At 42.2% G+C, this 20,925-nt stretch overlaps 2 protein-coding genes across 2 annotated transcripts; one reads left to right on the forward strand and one right to left on the reverse strand.

The window, feature by feature from the left end:
- The first annotated feature begins 1,583 nt into the window (after positions 1–1,583).
- Positions 1,584–13,486, forward strand: LOC134228181 (uncharacterized). The gene is made up of 5 exons (XM_062709983.1): positions 1,584–1,947; positions 12,237–12,571; positions 12,630–12,776; positions 12,851–13,000; positions 13,056–13,486. The coding sequence occupies exons 1-5, from the start codon at positions 1,761–1,763 to the stop codon at positions 13,464–13,466; spliced, it is 1,230 nt and encodes a 409-aa protein (XP_062565967.1). The 5' UTR covers positions 1,584–1,760; the 3' UTR covers positions 13,467–13,486.
- A 2,820-nt stretch (positions 13,487–16,306) lies between these two features.
- On the reverse strand, positions 16,307–20,598 carry LOC134222078 (uncharacterized). The gene is made up of 2 exons (XM_062701228.1): positions 19,164–20,598; positions 16,307–19,119 (listed from the first exon to the last, which is right to left on the reverse strand). The coding sequence occupies exons 1-2, from the start codon at positions 20,596–20,598 to the stop codon at positions 16,307–16,309; spliced, it is 4,248 nt and encodes a 1,415-aa protein (XP_062557212.1).
- Between the last annotated feature and the right edge of the window lie 327 nt (positions 20,599–20,925).

The following is a 20,925-nucleotide window of genomic DNA, read 5'->3' on the forward strand; positions in this document are numbered from 1 at the left end:
GAAAATTAGGCTCAGCAAGGCAGCTTGCATGCAAGAGCTCTATGGTAACGCAGATGCTAACCCATGGGAGGATGCATACAAGGTCGCTATGGCAAAGATTAGAGGTCCATCGATACCGCCAGAGAGGTGCCCAGAAAAGCTTAGGACAATTATCGAAGGTCTGTTTCCACACCACGAGTCAACGGTCTTGCCACCCACACCGTATGGCGAGAATAACACCAGTACGGATGAAGCCCTGCTTACGAATCAGGAACTCATCACTGCTGCGAAAAGCCTAAAAGCAAACAAAGCTCCTGGACTAGATGGTATCCCCAACCTGGTCTTGAAAGCAGCGATCTAGGTGAACCCGGATATGTTCTGTAGCACGCTGCAGAAGTGCATCGATGAAGGAAACTTTCCCGATTGCTGGAAGCGGCAAAAACTAGTATTGCTGCCGAAGCCGGGTAAGCCACCCGAGGACCCATCGTCCTACAGACCTATTTGTCTGCTAGACACGGTCGGGAAACTCCTGGGGAAGGTCATCCTCATCCTCTACACAGAAGGCGATAACGGATTATCGAGCAGGCAGTTTGGGTTCCGGAAGAGCAGATCCACAGTTGACGTTATCCGGGAAGTCGTAGAGGCATCTGAAGCAGCCAAGAAGCAAAAGAGGAGAGGTAATCGCTACTGCGCTGTGGTTACCTTAGACGTGAAAAATGCGTTCAACAGTGCGAGTTGGGAAGCAACAGCTAACTCTCTACACAGGATGAGGGTTCCTGGATACCTTTGCAGAATTCTAAAGAGCTATTTCGAGAATCGGACACTAGTTTACGAAACACATGAGGGACTGAAGAGAGTACGAATGACAGCTGGTGTTCCACAAGGTTCTATCCTGGGACCGACGTTGTGGAATGCGATATACGACGTTGTACAATTTGTTTTCTTTTGTATGCCGTGGCAGCCGCCATTATGGTGAACGTGGAAAGCTGGATACCTTCTAAGCATTATCTCTCCCTAGGTTTGTACAAACTTATATAATTTGCTTATACTTGATTTCCCTATTTTGACGCTGAGCTATTCAAAATTCCAATTTTCGCGACGGACGGCCTTTTGTAATCTGAAGGAACGGAAACAACAAACTCATAACTAATCAGTTCCCACGTTTAGCGTATACAGATACGATGTTTTAAATTCGGGTGAAATTATTGCCTTTTTTGGAGTGATAGATGATGTTGTATTACAAAGGCAAGAATGGGGAACACGCTAAAATGGAAAGATTCAACTGTGCATCTGCAGTTAAAATCTATATATGTTTAAGATTAATCAGTCTGTTATTTATTTTTTTATTTTCCACATCTTCCAATAAATAAAATAAATAAATAAAACATAATAAAGTCAAATTAATCACTAGGAAAAAATTCTAAAAATATTTGCAGCGGCCTAGCTTATAATAAATACAAACAACAAATATGATGCTTGGGAACAAAATGTGCGCACTATAGTGTGCTTAGTTGCGTCATCGTTTCTATATCTACATCATATTGGCCCCGATTATTGTCTACATCATCCCATTGAAGTGCGCCACAATCAATCTATTCGCGAGCAGCTACTACCGGTAAAGAATTCGAGTGACGAACGGGAAGCAAGATAAAACTTTGAGTATGCTTCCAAACGAATAACGCCGTATCTCTCAGCTACATCAACAGTTGATCTTGCACAGTGGACACGGCAGGTTGTTTCTAATTAAATGTGTTTGTGTCCGAAAAAGCTCATCTTGCGAAATGATGCCACCAACAATAATCCCCGCGTGGCTGAATGAGACGTTTTTCGAGGAGATTTACGTCAGTCAGCATCGCCTGGAACCGGGCAAGTTCGAAGTGAGGATTAATAGCGTTACTCCTACCGGCGGTGCTGGAGAAAATTATACATCGTCGCTGTATCGCGCCAATGTGGATGCTGTTTGTGATGGTAATTTTTTTTATTCATAGCAAGACTGTTCTCATTCATTTATGACTCATATTTCTAACCGTGGCGTTTCAACGCCCATAAATCAATATTTTCAACGGTTTTCATAACGTTAATAATGCGCTTTATATTTATTTACAAATTTTGATCGTCTAACAAATATTCTTAAATCTCGAAATATCCTTCATCAAAAAATAATATTAAAATATAGCTTACATTTGGAATGGAAAATGTTTGCACGTAACTTCGTAAAATTGTGGAATATTATTGTAATATTTTATAATATATTTTATAATATATTTGGACGACTTAAGTATTCTTGATTCGTGAATGAAATTTCGGGTTCTGCTGATTGTTAGATGTGAACAAAATACACCGTTGTTCGATCATTGAACGATGGAGGAGCTAAATATACCATTAGATGACATGATAATATATACCTTTTGGTTTTCCTGGGTAGTCAACAACACGTTATGTTTGTAATAATCGAATTGCATTCCATCAATCATTCCTGAAACAAAGTTCTGGATTTAAATTTGCAAGGGATATACCCAGAGCTCCATTTGATATGTCTGCTTATTGTGTTGTGTTCATATTGAAAATATCGTTGTGCATATACACACTTAAAAAATATCGTGTAAATTTATGGCTTATAATATGCACATAAATGGAGCGGCTCATTTGTCGCAAAATTAAGTCTGCCTTTAAATTTACATGCCATTACGATCCAAAAAAAATACACGCCATGACGTAAAAGCAAGCACAGCTTACTTTCACTTCATGACGTGTATTTCATTATTATCATTTTGTAAATGATCGTACATACCTTATTTTGCTGAGCTTGTAGAGTAACTTTCGAAGTAACGGTTCCGAATAAATATTCCAGCTAGGCACCGGAATCACCTCGCTGTTGATATTATTTATAAATACAATTGACCAAAATTATTCCAAGTTAAAAAAATTGCTGAAAAATCAGTTATCCATAAAAAGCAATAAGAACTTTCGTAATACACACAGCAAATAATTTTGAAAATTCAACGACGTGTAAAACTGCAGGTTACCCCATCAATCGAATTAACATTCGATATTCAATTAAATTTGATTGAATTTTTCAAGCAAGCATCGTTTCGATTTAAACGAATAGTGAGATCGATTGAATGTTACGTTTATTTGCATGCTCCAAATATGTGCATGAAAATACACTTAAAATCACAACATATTTTTATCTGTGCACGCACTGCACAGCAAAGAACTCATTGTTTTCAAAAATAAAAAACACTCACCCTCTTGACCAAAATTCCACGAGTGACAAAACGTTGTCTGAATTTCATAAAGTGTTTTCAAGCATACTTGCTCACTATACATTAGACCTCTTCATGTTTTCAAAAAGTATCAAAAATTCAACCGGTCAGCTCAGAATCACAATTCTTATGCTAAAATAAGTCTCCTGTCAAATTTTCAGCTAATTCGGATAAAATTTCGAGGTGGCTCAAGTGAATTTAGTGTTTTTGGGCTATTTTCAATTCTGGAAAAAATCTAACAAAAGATATAAATGTCGAAAACTATCGCAACAACCTCTATACGGAAGCTTTTGGTGTGCTCTACAAGTCTTGTGAACATTGCGATTCGTTCCGTTCACGTTTTGTCCATGTTAAAGTGATTTTCAAGCTTTTAAGTGCATAAAAATACTGGTCCCCCCAAACGTCGTTGTACTACAAAATTCTTGAATTGATGACAAATGATTGCTAATTTATTATATTATTATTCCTCTTTTTTCCCTGGAAATTCGAGTAATATAATTGCCAATGTGCGATTTACCGTTAAATTCTTAAAAATCAGAAGCTGAACATTTGTCGTAAATTTGCACGTTAGGTTTTCTTCAAACAAGTTGTTCGAACAAAACATAAATCAAATCATATGATATTAGATGCTTACAACAAACGACTTCCAAATTTTGTTAATTTCACCATATGTCTGCATGCTTTTAACATCGAGTGCATCGTAGTAACAAGTGAAATCGAAGCTTCTTTGTTTGAACAACTTGTTTGAAGAAATCTCAGCGTGCAAATTTATGACAAATGTTCAGCTTCTGATTTTTAAGAATTTAACGGTAAATCACACATAAGCAATTATATAACTCAAATTTCCAGGAAAAAAAGAGGAATAATAATACGATAAATTAGCAATCATTTATCATCAATTAAAGAATTTTGTAGAACAACGATGTTTGGGGAAAACAGTATTTTTATGCACTTAGAAGCTTGAAAATCACTTTAACATGGACAAAACGTGAACGGAACGAATCGCAATGTTCACAAGACTTATAGAGCACACCAAAAGCGTCCGTATAGAGGTTGTTGCGATAGTTTTCGACGTTTATATCTTTTGTTGGATTTTTTTCCAAAATTGAAAAAAGCTCAAAAACACTAAATTGACTTGAGCCACCACGAAATTTTATCCGAATTAGTTGAAAATTTGACAAGAGACTTATTTTAGCATAAGAATTGTGATTCTGGGCTGACCTGTTGAATTTTTGATACTTTTTAAAAACATGAAGAGGTCTACTATACATGCAAAAACAGTTTTGAAACTGCCAAACATTTGCTTCCAAGGCGGCAATAGTACTTTACGCTCAACTTGATTGTTTGCGCCTAAGAAACTGGAACAGCTTTGATGAAATAGTCGAATAATTATTGTGCACAATTTTATTTACGAAATTAACACCAAGAAAACCGAAACACCGTAGCTAACTATTTAATTTCACTACCTAAGTACAGAAAAGCAACACTTTCTTTTGCACTCAATAAAAATACAACCGCATCGCACTGCTACCAAAAATGACTGAAGCATCCATCAGCAACATTCAAGGCTATACTGAAACTGAAATCAGCATAAGAAATCATGTAAATTTACGTTTTCTAGGATATGAAGTTATGTTAAAGGCAGTTCATGATGAGTTCTAACTTAAATTCGAAATATACATCTGAAAGTATAAAAAGTCACAGCATTTTCTAAAATAAATCACAGAACATTTACGTTAAGTCAGGATTACATCACATGTGATTTTAATATTTTTTTAGTATGTAGATTTAAGTTTCAATTCATGCAAACAACAGTCAGATGAATATAGTCAAAAAAAAAATACAGACATAAAGAAACTCTTCAAAAATTCTTGTCACAGGATATATTCTGTGAGCCTATGCTTTGTATCACACAATTTTTTTTATTTGGAGGTTTTTTTCCTACTTACTTATTTTCTTACCAATGGTGAATCCCTTAGTGACTGAATTTAGATTTTGCGAAGAAACTTCAAATGAATCTTCTCCTCCCAAAGTCGTTAGTTCTTTTGATCCACTTTTCATAGACCTTACAGATTTGCGTAATAGAGGAACTGTACCGGTTTTGGCCATGTTCCTAATTTGGCCAATTTTGTGAATAACTCCAAAAATGAAGCAATTCACGAGGATTTTATTAGTTCCAAAAAGAGATATATCATTCACGCTTCTACGCTGCTTTTAACTAACCGATTATTTTGGAAAAATATGTATTTTTCAGAATTGGATAAATTAGGCACTAAGGTGGCCAAAACCGGTGCACTTCCCCTATGATCATTTCAGTATAATGTTATAAAAATTCAGCTGTCTTGCATTACATGACATTCCTAATGCACGAAATTTGAAAAAATCGACTTCTTATTATGCTTTTTTTATAAATAGCTCAAACGTGGCTATGTTTAGCAGCTTATTATTGTCAATATTTGTGAGGCGTTCAACCCTTGGGTTGCTCACCTCTGCAGCTTTCACTGTGGCTATGACACCACTAAATGCGAATTTACCGGTTATAGGTACAGCAAGTCATCAATGATGACATGACAACAATTACGATTTTTAGACAATCATGTGCTGGAGATGGTAATTTGACATTCATAAATCACTGTATTAGCCATTCAAAATATGTTTCAACAAAAATGTTCGCCAGTGCTCTAGTTTATGTGTTACGGGGCAAATTAGAATTTGAAGCCACTATTATGTTTTACAGTTTTTTTCGTTTTATATCTTCATGAAATTACACACATGACTATGCTAAAAAATATGTAAAATTCCCGACAAATTTTCCGCAGATAATATCTAGCTGTAAGTTTCGAATTATATCCTGTTTAAACTATTAAAAAATCATACTTACCTTACAAAAAGTGCTGAAGTAAAAATGTCGCTAAACGAGTACTCACGAGTCACGACCTTTCGAAACTTCATGCTAGATTTTTTAAAAGTCACTAACGAGTTTTTTTGCTCCATCCCGTAAAAAACCATCTCTAGTCATTGAAGAAGCCTTAGGCTATCAGTAAAAGCTTTGTCATTACGTTTAATATTTGTCTAGTCAGCATGATATATATGTGAGTTCATCGACAGTCTGCTAGAGTTCTAAATGATCTTGGTTGTACTTGTACGGATTATTAGGGTTACTGCTCCTGGACTTCATCTCATAGCTCCGATATACATACCATAAAAAACAATGCAATGAAAAGCAGTTTGATTTGTTTCTCATTTTTGTGATTTTTTTCCGCAGTAAGCACGCATGTTAGCGAAAAGAAGTGACGAAATTGGTGCTTTATTTGTTTGCGTCGCGATGAGATGAAATATGTTCAGTGAGATTAAATTGACAAATTGACAAAACATGATATAAATTTGTTTGAAAAAAGGGTTAAAAGAACAAGCGAAAATAACAATTTGCACCGAAATATAAAAAAAAATATCATCTTTTGCTATCGATAATTACTCAAAATATTGATCAGTTCTTGTTAATAGCAACGCCTGATATTTATTCAAGCTTCTTCTTCTTCTTCTTCTTCTTCTTATTGGCATTACATCCCCACACTGGGACAGAGCCGAGAATTTTTTGAGAGCTAATCTCGCTTAACTTTTCAAAAGGACCTAAGTAACATTTTTTTCATAAATTAATTTGAATAGCGCAATCAGCAGAACAATATGAAAGCTATTGATTGCAGTATTCAAATTAATTCATGAAAAAATGTTACTTAGGTCCTTTTGAAAAGTTAAGCGAGTAATCTTTAAATTCTAACTCGCAACAAATCCATTTTTTTCATAATTGGTGACTTCAATGCCAAACACCATTCATGGAATAATGCTCAAAGCAATTCCAAAACACACCGGCATCCGTGCCTAAGAGGCATAGGTTCTCGCCCGGAGACGAAAGACCAGGAGGCTCCAAAAACAAAGAGATGGTATACTCAAACGCAAGACATCGTGTACCGTCCAGCTGAAGGCTTCGTGATTGCTAAAGCTAACGGTGTCTATATATGTAGCTGCTACGCACCCCCACATTGGACAACTGATCAGCTAAATCAGATGCTGGACACGTTAGTAGCGGAGCTTACCGACAGGACGCCAGTCGTCATCGCTGGTGACTTTAATGCCTGGGCATTAGAGTGGGGCTGCCGTCTCACTAACCAAGGAGGTTGAAGTCTGCTGGAAGCACGTGCTAGGCTATACGTAGATCTGGTTAACGAAGGAGTACCTACCAGAGAGAAGGCAGAGAGTCCATCATTGATGTTACCTTTTGCAGTCCTACATTACGAGGAACATAAACTGGAGAGTCTGCGAAGGCTATCACATAGCGATCATCAGGCGGTCCGATACTGATTCGGAGAGAAAGTAGCGATGCAAGCACGTGAGTGTGGTACCAAACAGCTTAGGTGGAAGACAGAGACCTTTAACAAGGTGGTGCTAGCAGAGACAATTAGATTTGAGCGCAATCTGATAAACCTGAGTCCAGACGAGCTGGTTGCAGCATTGACTCGAGCCTGCGATGCAACCATGCCGAGAAAAGTACAGCCACGACATGTCCGCCATCCAGTCTACTGGTGGAATGGAACGATCGCCGAACTCCGTTGAAACTGTCTTCGAGCAAGGAGAAGAATGCAGAGAGTCCGCAACAATGTCGAAAGAGAAGAGCGTAGACCTGTGTTCAGCGCAGCAAGAGCTGCTTTCAAAAAGAAAATTAGGCTCAGCAAGGCAGCTTGCATGCAAGAGCTCTATGGTAACGCAGATGCTAACCCATGGGAGGATGCATACAAGGTCGCTATGGCAAAGATTAGAGGTCCATCGATACCGCCAGAGAGGTGCCCAGAAAAGCTTAGGACAATTATCGAAGGTCTGTTTCCACACCACGAGTCAACGGTCTTGCCACCCACACCGTATGGCGAGAATAACACCAGTACGGATGAAGCCCTGCTTACGAATCAGGAACTCATCACTGCTGCGAAAAGCCTAAAAGCAAACAAAGCTCCTGGACTAGATGGTATCCCCAACCTGGTCTTGAAAGCAGCGATCTAGGTGAACCCGGATATGTTCTGTAGCACGCTGCAGAAGTGCATCGATGAAGGAAACTTTCCCGATTGCTGGAAGCGGCAAAAACTAGAATTGCTGCCGAAGCCTGGTAAGGCACCCATCGTCCTACAGACCTATTTGTCTGCTAGACACGGTCGGAAAACTCCTGGGAAGGTCATCCTCATCCTCTATACAGAAGGCGATAACGGATTATCGAGCAGGCAGATTAGTTTCCGGAAAAGCAGATCCACAGTTGACGCTATCCGGGAAGTCGTAGAAGCAACTGAAGCAGCCAAGAAGCAAAAGAGAAGAAGTAATTGCTACTGCGCTGTGGTTACCTTAGACGTTAAAAATGCGTTCAACAGTGCGAGTTGGGAAGCAATAGCTAACTCTTTACACAGGATGACGGTTCCGGGATACCTTTGCAGAATTCTAAAGAGCTATTTCGAGAATCGGACACTAGTTTACGAAACACATGAGGGACTAAAGAGAGTACGAATGACAGCTGGTGTTCCACAAGGTTCTATCCTGGGACCGACGTTGTGGAATGCGATATACGACGATATACATTGCAGCTTAGACTACCAAGAGGCGTGAAGACAGTTGGGTTTGCGGGCGACGTGGTACTTTTGGTAATTGGAGAAACAGTAGATGAGATGGAAGTAAGTGCTATGGCGGCCATAGGAATAGTGGAACTGGCATTGGCCCACCATAAAACCGAAGTGATGATAATCAGCAACCGGAAAGCAGTTCAGCAGACTACAATCACGGTCGGGGAGGTCACCATCGAGTCGAAGCGAGAAGTAAGCATCTGGGGGTGATGATCGATGACCAGCTCAACTTCAACAGCCACGTCGATTACGTCTGCGACAAGGCAGCAAAAGCCACCACAGCATTGACCAGAGTAATGGCGAATAGCTCTACGATTAGTAGCAGAAAGAGGCTAAACAGTACATACAGGTTAATGGCTATGCGGGTGGCAAGTGCGTACCGGGCCATATCGATGGATGCGGTCTGCGTCATAGTAGGCATGACTCCCATCAAAATTTTATTGGAGGATGATTGTGCCTGCTATGGACTACGTGGAACGACGGGAGGACGCAATATTGCGAGAGTCGATTCGATGCGAAAGTAGCAGCAGAATTGTGCATTAGTTCGAAAGGAAGGTGGACCTGTCGGCTCATTCCGAACCTGCAGTCGTGGGAGCACAGAAAACACGGAGAAGTCAACTTCTTCCTGACACAGTTCCTGTCAGGCCATGGATGCTTCAGGAAGTATTTGCATAGATTCGGACACGCAGAGTCTACACTTTGTCCGGCATGTCCAAACTGTGAAGAAACACCGGAGCACGTGATATTCGACTTCCACACTACTAAAAATCCACACATATTTATTGGCAAAAATCCATAGATTTAACTTATGATGTATATCAGCGCACACATAACCATTCTCCACGCGAACTACTAATTAAATATATGTCCAAATAAACTTTATGTGTGGTCTCGAATTAGCAATTATTTAATTTATGTGTGGTTCTATATCGATTATATTAGGGTGACGCTATTGCAAAAATCTATAACGGCGACACATATATCTTATATAGATATTTTTGGCAGTGAACGATTCAAGGCAAACGGAGTTGGGTCTCAACGGTCAGCACTCGTAGCATAAATCCCGACAACATCATTCAGGAAATGTGTGGAGATGAGAATACGTGGAACGTGGTGAACAGAGCAGTAACGCAGATCATAGGCATACGTATACGAGATAGGCAAACAAGAAGAAGGAAGGTAGTAGAAAAAAAAGAGAATGAAGAAAGAAGTCCTTTTCGACCTTCTGTCACATTCGACCTTTGTCCCTATCGACCTTTTGTTCTTTTCGACCATTTGGCTCTTTGACTTTTTGTCTTTCGGCCTTTTATCCCTAACCCGTGCACGCGGCCTATCACGAATCATTCGGCCTCTGCCGGGTTGTCTACTAAATATTATCTTTGCTTGAACTATTTCCGGCATACGAACAAGTGGTCCAGCCCACCGTAGTCTGTCGTGTTGTATAAGCCTTAGGGATTATCCATGAACCGCATAGAAGCTAAGGGAGTACGTCTATGTTTGTTTACGAATGATGAAGGGGTGGGGGTGTTAACAAGAGTCTACGAAAGCCTTCCATTTTTTTAAAACAATCGATACAGTACATATGAAACGTGGAACATTATTCAATTTGATTCTTTTTAATTTTTTAGAATGATTTTGTTTTGTAACAGTTTATGATTGATTTTTGTTGTAATAGTTTTGTACTAACACGCAGAAAAAATACGGCAAGAAATAAAAATATTCAGAGTACCTAAATTCAAACATAAGTTCAAACATTGTTTTAGCATCAAATATAAATTCGTTTGGAACAAACATATTGTTACATTTGAAGTCAACGAAATCTATTTTTAAATCATGAAATTTTTCGAGAACTCTCCACAGGGCAGCAGGGACTATGTCCAAGGGCTTGACGACCCCTCCCCATGGCCACTGCGAGTTAGGGGGCCTGCCTAGGATGTGGTGGGGTTTGACAGTGGGCTCTGTTAAACCTCTACAAAAAGCTGCATGTGTCCATAAGCAGGCCCTATCAAACCCTGTCAGCACATGAACGTATATGGTGTCGTTTAGGATGCTGAAGTGCAGGCGATAGAGGTACTTTTCCACACAACATGTATGTATATCGTCTCCAATTTAGCATCTTGTATTGCACCATGTGCGATTTTATGTAGACTGGGAAGTGACCGTGTGCCGCTCAAAGCGCACAAGCCCAACACGAGTGCCAACCGGCACATCAGGATTAATACCAGTGAGATCCTGATTACGGTATACTGGTCAAGGCAAGTGACACACACACGCGCGCGAAAGAAATGCAAAATAAACGACATGTAAAATGAACGTAAATTTACATTCTTACTTAACGTCAAATAGAGATAAAATAAGGGTTGCTGAATAACATTAGCTTTCCGATTACTATCAATTATTTTCAATTTTAATCCCGTTTCTTTTTTACTTTTCTTACGTTAATGAAATGATAACGCGGGCGCCTAATCCGAAATTCAAATGAACAATCGCTCACTTTGAGCGATTGATTGTTTATTCTCGCGAAGAATGAACAATTGAACAAATTAAGGAAATGCTAATACTGCTGTGTAGAAGTTTCATAGGTCACATCACTTTCCATGGTGAATCCCGATCTATGTTACTGATTACCCCACCCAACTAACACTACTTCCTTCCCGTGGTAAATGTGGAGATGCAGAGGTATTCTCGGTCTCTAGTAGCAACAATTACCACACACTCATATTCCCTTCCTTTCCCAACTGACTGTAAGGACTTGGCCGGCGCCGTTATTGATCAACATTTGCGAGCTGCTGAAACGTGCACTTCGAGAATAGTTGGTAAATCCCAACCACTATTCACTTGGATCGTAGTGCAATTTGCACCAGTTCTGATCAATCACGGAGTAGCAACCATTGATATGTACAGTCAGTCTAAGCTAAGCTAAGCTAAGCTGAAATTTTTCGAGAACTCTCCAGAAATATGCTGTGAAATTCTTACGAAATTTACGCATTCCTACGCAGAAGTTTCTCCCTCTAAATGCAACCATGATTGGTCATTCATTTTTTTAAAGGTGACAATAGAGGCCTATATGTAATCCTTCGAATTGCAGGAGACTCGACTGAAACTATCCTAATTATAGCTACGTTGGTACATTTTTTTCATTCATTTATGTGATTTTGGAAGACAAGACCCCAGTTCTTCACTCATCTTAGAAAGTTACGTTTAAAGATCATTGCATTCCGGACCTCGAAGTATTATTTATATGAAATCCCTATCTGATAAGTTGCGAATTAAAAAAAAAAAAACAAAACAAAAATGAATCTAACTCACAGAAATTTTAAAATTTATTCTACAGATGGTAACATCATCACTCTCGGGGTCATTATCAAAGCCATCATCACCAGACCGGAAATGAAGCAATTCAGTGTATTTGCCCGCGAGAAGCACTTCTACGAGCGAACGCTTCCTTCAATGGAGCAACTTTGGGCAGACGCCGGTGAGACCACCCAGTTCGGCCCTCGTTGTTGGAAGGTCGTAGAAGGAGACACGGATATCATCGTGATGGATGATCTGGGCGCGGAAGGATACAGTGTGGCCAATCGTCGGCAGGGTGCTGATCTGGAGCACGCTAAAATCTTTCTTGGGAAGCTTGCAAAATTCCATGCAGCTGGAGCTGTCCTGTATCGGAAGGTTTGAATGTAGTTAATCTATTAGTACAAAGCTAATAACTGGCATTACATTTTTCTAGGATGGGCCAACGTCAGATTTGTATGAATGCATGTTAGTTAATCCAAAGGGAAAGGGATTGATGGAACAATATATTAAAAAGGTTAAGCCTGTGTTTCTGGCAATTCTTTCTTCCTCGCCAGACGATGAAATATACAAATCTAAAATGGTAAGTTGTGCCATTAAATCCTCTTTGTTAAAATGTTTCTGCCGTATCATGTGTTCAGTTTGCTAATTTCGTAGGAGAAATGCATGGAAAATCAATTTGATAAGATAGGCTCGGCTCTCAAATTTGAAGACACCGATTTCATAACGCTTTGTCATGCCGATGTATGGACGAACAATCACATGTACAACTACCATCAATCTGGAACCCCAAAGGATGTCATACTGGTAAATTTTAAATAGAACCTGACTGTCCACACAGTTCCACGTGTTATTTTTCTAGATTGATTACCAAGGATCATTTTACGGTTCTCCAGTAACGGATTTATTCTATTACATTGTGAGTTCAGCATCGTTAGAACTGAAGGCCACACAGTTCGATGAATTAGTTCAGTACTATCATTCGCAATTGACTAATGCGCTGAAAACTCTTAAATACCGACGTGCTATTCCAAGTCTGCGCGATATCCATATTGATATGCTAAAACGTGGATATTTTGGCCTGCAGTGTCTGTATGGAATTCTTCCAGTGGTTTTGCTGGACAAGAACGAGAATGCCAATATGGACGGATTTTTTGGCGAAAGCGAGGAAAATGAAAAGTTCAGACACGACGTTTATAACAATCCACTGTATTATAAACACTTGAAGGTTCTTTTGAAGCTATTCGATGTTCGAGGGTTATTAGATTTTTAGTTAATAAATGAAAAATATGTTTTCCATATTCAAAGAGTCCTATTTCATTATTTCATTTAAATCTACTGTGTAAAACTGGGTAAATGATGAATGACTTTGCTATAAAAATCTCAATGAGCTTATGTGCCTAATGGTCAATTTTGTCATCTCTCCTCAACTCTTAATTGGTACCCAGCCATACGCTTAAACCTTGTTTGACCGTGGCGAGCCTTGTAGCACGCTGTCTAATCATGCAACCAAGCTTTGCCTGCTGGGTGGGAGTAGGCTCAGATACCCTTTCCTGACTTACGCTTATCTGGCTCTGAACATGTAAGTGTCTACCCTCTCAGTACCAGATTCGACGGCAGCCACAAGGGGGACCGAAAAATAATGAGTGATTCATAAATTAATACTTCTTTTGACTATGCGTTAGCTATGGTGGTAAACCCCTTTGCCAAAGGGGGTTTGGTGAGGTCTAATCCTAGAGGGGCGGAGAGCGAAGTGACGAAGGCTGCAACTAGCAGCAACAGAGTCTTCCCAGCAGTGATGGGGTATAGCAGCACGCTCGGTGGACCACTACCCGGGTTGCGGGTGAAAGCCGAGCCGTTCAATAATATCATCGAGTTCGTGAGCGCTAGGCAAAACATCAGTAGAGAACGCAAGACAAGAACAGGACGCTTTTATCAGGTGGGTGGTGGGAAGCGAGAAGACTGACAAAGGTGTCCAATACCCGATGCCCTTCCTTGGAGGAGCGACTATGGCCCAAAAGGCGATTGATTTCGCCCTGACAGCCAATGAGGCATAAGACTGCGCCTAACCCGAAACGGTTCAAGCAGCAACCCGGCAAAGGCGCTCAGAGCCAAACAAACATGCTTAGCCTAGCTCAGCTTGATTGACTATACACATTGTTCTTGCTAGTCGTGATTGGCCGAGAAACAACGAATATGCACAGCTCACCAATTGAAAAGTCTTCTTCGGTATAGAAAGCTATCCTCACTGTACAAGCATTAGGCTAACCGTACCTGTTGGGGAACAAAATTTCACTTCGACAGCTCCATAGGTTGCTTCTCCAACACTCGACGATATGTGTGACCTTGAGCTAGGTCGATACGGTTCAATCAAACTATCCCAATTGCGGCTCGAACAGGGATACTAGTCCAATTTCGGGATACTTCCTTTTCCCACCGAGTATTTCTTCCGTTAAATCCAACACGAATCACATTTTCCCTGATCACAAACACGAAACTTGCTACTTTATTACATTTATTTTCACTTACAGACTAACATTGAGTAACTAAAGCTAACACATTAAAATTCTAACCGCGTGGACTCCCGTTGCCCATGTATATTGCAGACCGGTCAAGAGGTAACTAAACTCTGTCTCTTCCGATGTCCCGATCAAAACCCGGATCGCTCTATGCGATGATTTAATCCGTCGGTCCTGCGAGTAGTCCTCTCGTTTCCCGTATTCACCACTGTCCAAGATATACAGATGACGTCACTACTTGCAGGAGACAGGAGAGATAATCAGCAATTTCCGCTCAGGTAAACTCCTGTGCTCAACAGCCCTGACCAACAACTTATTGCTCCACATCATCGTCCACTGCTACCGATGCGTCGGCGCCTTGTTTATATCTTTACTGATCCAGAGCGACCGCCGATCGCTATGAGGGAACAATAGCATAGTCCAGACGATGGTTGATGCAGCCTTACTGCTATATTAACTGCAGACTCGAGTGTGGGAACAGGGTTGTAATAGCTGGGGTGTGATATCACTCCTAGACATCCTCACCCACCCAGAAATTACGAATTTCTGAAAATAAAATAAAATCCTCTTCGAAAGGAACAAGGGAGGAATAGGGTTAAGGAGTTTTTGTTGAATTAAGCTGCTGTTCATTCTCGATCGGCAAAAAACATAACTTTTCCACGGCACGTTTCATGAATCCATTCATCGTTTTCAGCGTAACCACACGGACAACTCCATCAGCGCCTGGGTGAAGCTTGAAAATCCTTCCCATCCTCCATTTCATAGGTGGTACATTCTCATCGCGAATAATAACTAACGTTCCTTCCTCGACATTAATTGGACGTTTCCAGCGCTTGGTCCTCCCTTGAAGTTGACATAAATACTCTACGCCAACGCTTCCAGAAATCTTGTAGCTTTCTTTGCATAAGCTGATAACGATCCAGGCGATTCATAGCAACGGATTCAAGATTTTGTTCCGGAAGCGCTTGCAGGAAGTTCCAATCAAAAATGAGCCGGTGTCAAAGACTCCAAATCATTCGGATCGTCTGACATGGGCGTGAGGGGCGAGAATTTAAGCATCCTTCCACTTGTACCAAAAGCGTGTTTAAATCCTCTGCCGAAGGAGATGTTTCACCCATGACCTTGAGCAAATGGCTTTTTGCTGAACGAACAGCCGCTTCCCATAGCCCTCCGAAATGGGGAGAGTTGGGTGGGCTAAAATGCCAACCGATTCCTTCCTCATTACATTTTGGTAACCCTTTCACGGTGATTAGGGCTTCTTAACAGTTTTAGGAAATCCATCATTTTATTCCTCGCGCCGACGAAATTGGTTCCATTGTCGGAAAATATGTCCTTGCACTTTCCTCTCCTGGCAATAAAACGACGAAGAGCTTGTAGGAAACGTTCTGTTGTAAGATCTGTCACCAGCTCTAAGTGCACTGCCTTGGTGCAGAGACAAACGAATATCGCTGCATACACTTTAACAGTCGGTTTGCGGGGTGCTAGTCTGATGTACAGTGGCCCAAAATAGTCCACTCCGGTTTGAGAGAATGGCCTAGATACTCTTACTCGAGAAGGCGGCAGCTCACCCATAAACTGCTGAATTGGTGAAGGTTTAGACCGGAAACACTTCTTGCAACGATGTACAATATGACAAGCCAGATTCCGACCGCCCAATGGCCAGAATCGGAGTCTTACCGAGAAGTAACTGAGGACCCGCATGCAGAAGCTTGAGATGTAATTGCCGCAAAACCATCCGAGTGAATTGATGACCTGCTGGTAGAATCACCGGATGTTTCGTGTCTTGAGTCTCCGCTGAATGCTCAAGGCGACCGCCGACACGAATCACGTTTTCGTCAGAGATGTACGGGTGGTACCAACGAAGTGGGGATCGCCTGGACACTTCTCCTCCACATACAAGCGCTTTCCACTCTGCTGCAAAGGTTTCCTTCTGGACCAATCGAACTATTGTCAACTCTGCCGCCTCTAGCTCTCTGGTAGACAAGAGACTGCTTGCTGCAACTCGGTTCTGCACGTCTGTTCTAAGGAGCTCCATTAACCGCAACCAATACGCAGTTCGACGTATGAGGTCCGAATAGGACGAGAATTTCCCCAAATACCATTCGTTAAACTCTGCTTCCACGGATACCGAACAGGATACCATTTCTCGTCGCCGCTCTTGATCTACTTCTTCCGAAGTCAACTCCGCTGATGAACATGGCCAGCCTTCGCGCTCTTGTTTCAACCATTCCGGTCCCTCCCACCAGAAAGTATTCTCTACAATATCTTTTGGATTGATACCTCTAGAAATCAAGTCCGCCGGGTTATCTTTGCCAGAAACATGCTGCCACTGTGATGGATTTGTGCAAGCCTGGATTTTCGCAACACGGTTCGCCACGAACGTGTTCCACACATTCGGTGATGCTTGGATCCAACGCAATACACAGGTGGAATCGGACCAGAAAAACGCTCGAACAGGAATTTTGATTGATTCACGAACCTTCTCGTACAGTTGTGCTGTTAACAATGCTCCACAAAGTTCCAGTCTTGGGATGGACTGTGTCTTCAACGGTGCCACCTTTGATTTCGAAGACAACAACCGGACTTTCACTTCTCCTTCATGGTCTTCACTCCTAATGTATACGCAGCCGCCAAATGCTTTGGTCGAAGCATCGCAGAAGCAATGGATTTCGACCACTACCGCTCTGGGAACCACCACACAGCGATCGATACGGAGGTCGTTCAATATGGGAAGTTGGTCATAATAGGATCTCCACAACTCACCCACCGTCGAAGGCAACGGCCGATCCCAATCCAATGGCTGATTGTTGATATCCTTGATCTTCCACAATAGCTGCATTATTGCTTTAGCCGTGGTAATAACTGCACCTATGAGTCCCAGTGGGTCGAATAGCGACGCAATCACCGACAGCACTTGCCGTTTTGACAGTTGTGAGGTGATGGGACATGACGGCACGTCGAATTGGAATCGCAGTTGATCGGTATTGGGCATCCAAGTCAGTCCGAGTGTCTTGATAGTCGGATCAGGGTCCAGGTTAATTCCTTCTGACAGACGAATTGCCAAATTGTCCTCGGCAACTCCTTCCAGTACCTCCAGTTTGTTGGAAGCCCATTTCCTCAACCGAAATCCTCCCTTAGAAGTCATATCCTCTAACTGCTTCCGAAGTTCGCTTGCTGCTTCAATTGTATCCGCTCCTGTGATAACGTCGTCCATGTACGTATCTTCAGTAACTGCTCTGGAAGCCAGCGGGTACTGCAGCTTTTCATCTGTTGCCAGCCGATTGAAAGTGCGTGTCGCTAGGAACGGAGCAGGTTTGGTCCCGTAGGTGACAGTATTAAGTTTATACTCGTCAACAACTGCACCGATGTCGAAACGCCAAAGTATACATTGAAGATGTCGATCCTCCGTATGAATAAAGATTTGCCGAAACATCTTCTCCACGTCAGCAACCAGCATTATTTGCTTCATGCGACTTCGAAGCATGATCGATCGAAGGTCTTCTTGGACGATTGGACCCACCAGCAAAGCATCGTTCAGCGATACACCTGACGACGTTTTGCACGACGCATCAAAGACCACACGAACCTTCGTGGTGGTGCTAGCTTCTTTGATGACGGGATGGTGTGGTAGAAAACAACGTTTCTCGGACTCTGTTGTATCCTTCACCTTGGTCATGTGCTCCAGCTGTATGTATTCCGCCATAAATTGGTGATACTGTTGTCGTAAATTAGCATCCCTGGCTAACCTGCGCTCCGTGCCTAGAAAACGCCGGTAGGCGATGTCCCGTGACTCGCCAATCCTTGAAACGACGTCCTCATCCTTCGGCAACGAAACAGTATACCGACCGTCGGATTCCCTGTGAATCGACTGCTGGAACAATTCTTCACACCTTTGCTCCTCGGTGGAAAGAATCTTCGAAGTACCAACCTCTTCGCTAGCCCAAAACCGTGCAATCAACTTTTCCAAAGTTGCTGTAGTAGCCGTGCTACAGGTAACATGTAGACTCTCCGTGGGTTTTGTTTGACCTCCGCACACCACCCATCCGAAGACCGACTCATTGAATGTCGGCATTTGGTTTCCGATGGAAATTCTTCGACCAGATTCGAAGAAGTCAAAAAAGAACTCGATGCCCAACACCATGTCTACCGCACTGGGGCTGAAAAAGGCTGGATCCGCTAAACTAATCCCGTCAGGCATCTTCCATCCGTTCATGTTGACCTTCGCCGTTGGTAAATCCGCAGTTACCTTCGGCAGAACCAGGAAATTTACGTTCCGAGAGAAATCCGTGATTCTTGAGCAAACCATTGCTTGAATTCTGTGCTTCACCTTTGAAGCTGCTTGACCTATACCAAGGACCGAGATGTCCACCTTTTCTCGACGCGTCCTCAGTCGTTGGCTCAACCGTTCTGCGATGAAATTGCTTTTAACGCTGGAAAAAAAAATTGGCTACCCTCGTCATCTTCCACGATAAAGACCGCCGTGGCTAGAAGTACATGGGAGGAGAACTGCTGAGATGCACCAGATATTGTAGAATCGGTGGCGACCACGTTCACAACCTGGGCGGATGTCGAACCCGAATGCTCGCCAGCATTCGGAGGAGGAGAATTGTTGCGTTCCGTAGCAGCAGCGATCTTCGCTGATCCATCCTTCCCAGATTTGAAGCACACCAATGTGTTGTGACGACCTTTACAGCTGCGGCAGAAATATTTAGACGGGCAATTCCTCGCTATGTGACCCGGCCGGAAGCAATTCCTACACAGGGAGTTTGACCTCAATACCGCCTCCCTCTCTCGCACCGACAACCGTTGAAAAGAAGAACACTGATAAAGTGGATGGTTCTCCTTACAAACCATACATCGCCCCCCAGACGATTGTACGGAGCCGTAGCTGGCCTTCACAGCTGACGACTTCTGCTTCATTGGCTGTTGCGATTGATGGAATCCCTTGCTGTCCGAAGTCTTCGTTGGGAGTGATTCCAGGATTCGTATCCGACGACGCATGAAATCAGTTAGATCTGCCAACGTGTCCTGTTCCTTGATAGATGAATGTTCTTCCCATCCTCTTCGAGTTACAGGATCCAACCGAGTTGTCAGTAAGTTTACAAGTAGAAGATCCTTGTACTCCTCGGGTTTAACCACTTGATCCAAGTTCTGGACCACTCTTTCGAACCCGTCCATCAGGGTATGCAAGTCCACTACCGACTCCTTAGATAGTGGTAGCAAGTTGAACAAGGCTTGTACTTGACGCTTCTTCAACAACTTGCTGTTATCGTACCTCTTAATCAGCAAATCCCAAGCCACCTGGTAGTTCACTTTAGTTATCTTCAAGGGATCGATGAGGTTCTTTGGTTCACCTTGAAGACAGCCCTTCAAATAGTGAAATTTCTCCACTTCTGGCAAGTCCGCCTTTCTATGGATGAGGGAGGTATACAGGTCTCGGAAGCTGATCCACTCGTCGATGTCACCGTTGAAAGTCTGGAGCTTGATTTGAGGCAAACGAACATGATCAAGAGTACCATGTCCATGCTGCAACGTCTCGTTCCCTCGCATCGACGAATCCACATCATCAGGTCCCGCCCGTTCCTTTACTTTATCCATTAAAAAAGCCTTACATTCATAGTACTTATCGCTATGCCTTAACCTAGCGTCATCAAATTCTCCTTCCTCATCCTCGAAGTCATCGTGAGCCTGGATGTCATTCAACGTCTCCTCGTACCGCCCCCACAACTCATCGATTCGCTGCAGACGAATGTTGATTGCGCTAACAGTACAGGTCGGCTGGTAGTTCTGTACAAATCTAAAGATGTCGTCCAAAGCTGTCTGGACGTTCTTGAGCTGAACCATAAACAGCTTCAGCGCAGGCGGCTTCTTATCCTTGGGAGGCATGGTTGGTGTACGTACTCGATCCGACAAAAAGAGAAATAGGATGGTGTAGAGATCCAAAGTCCTAAGCTTCGGCAGGCATATACTGTAGAAGCCTACCTGGAAGACCAATATGCTGCCCCACGATCAACTACACCTCATCCAACTGGATCACGCCTAACGTCACGATTGGTTCAGCTCACATCCGGTACGGATACACAGCAACAGCACAAGGTGCACAACTCGTAATGATCGGTTCAAATGGAGAAGAGGAAAAAGGCATGTAGTATTCCGGAAATCCTAGGCTTCGGCAGGCATATACTGTAGAACTCACCTAGGAGAACTAACAGC

Source organism: Armigeres subalbatus, chromosome 3 (assembly GCF_024139115.2).
Source record: "Armigeres subalbatus isolate Guangzhou_Male chromosome 3, GZ_Asu_2, whole genome shotgun sequence".
Lineage (NCBI taxonomy): Eukaryota > Metazoa > Arthropoda > Insecta > Diptera > Culicidae > Armigeres > Armigeres subalbatus.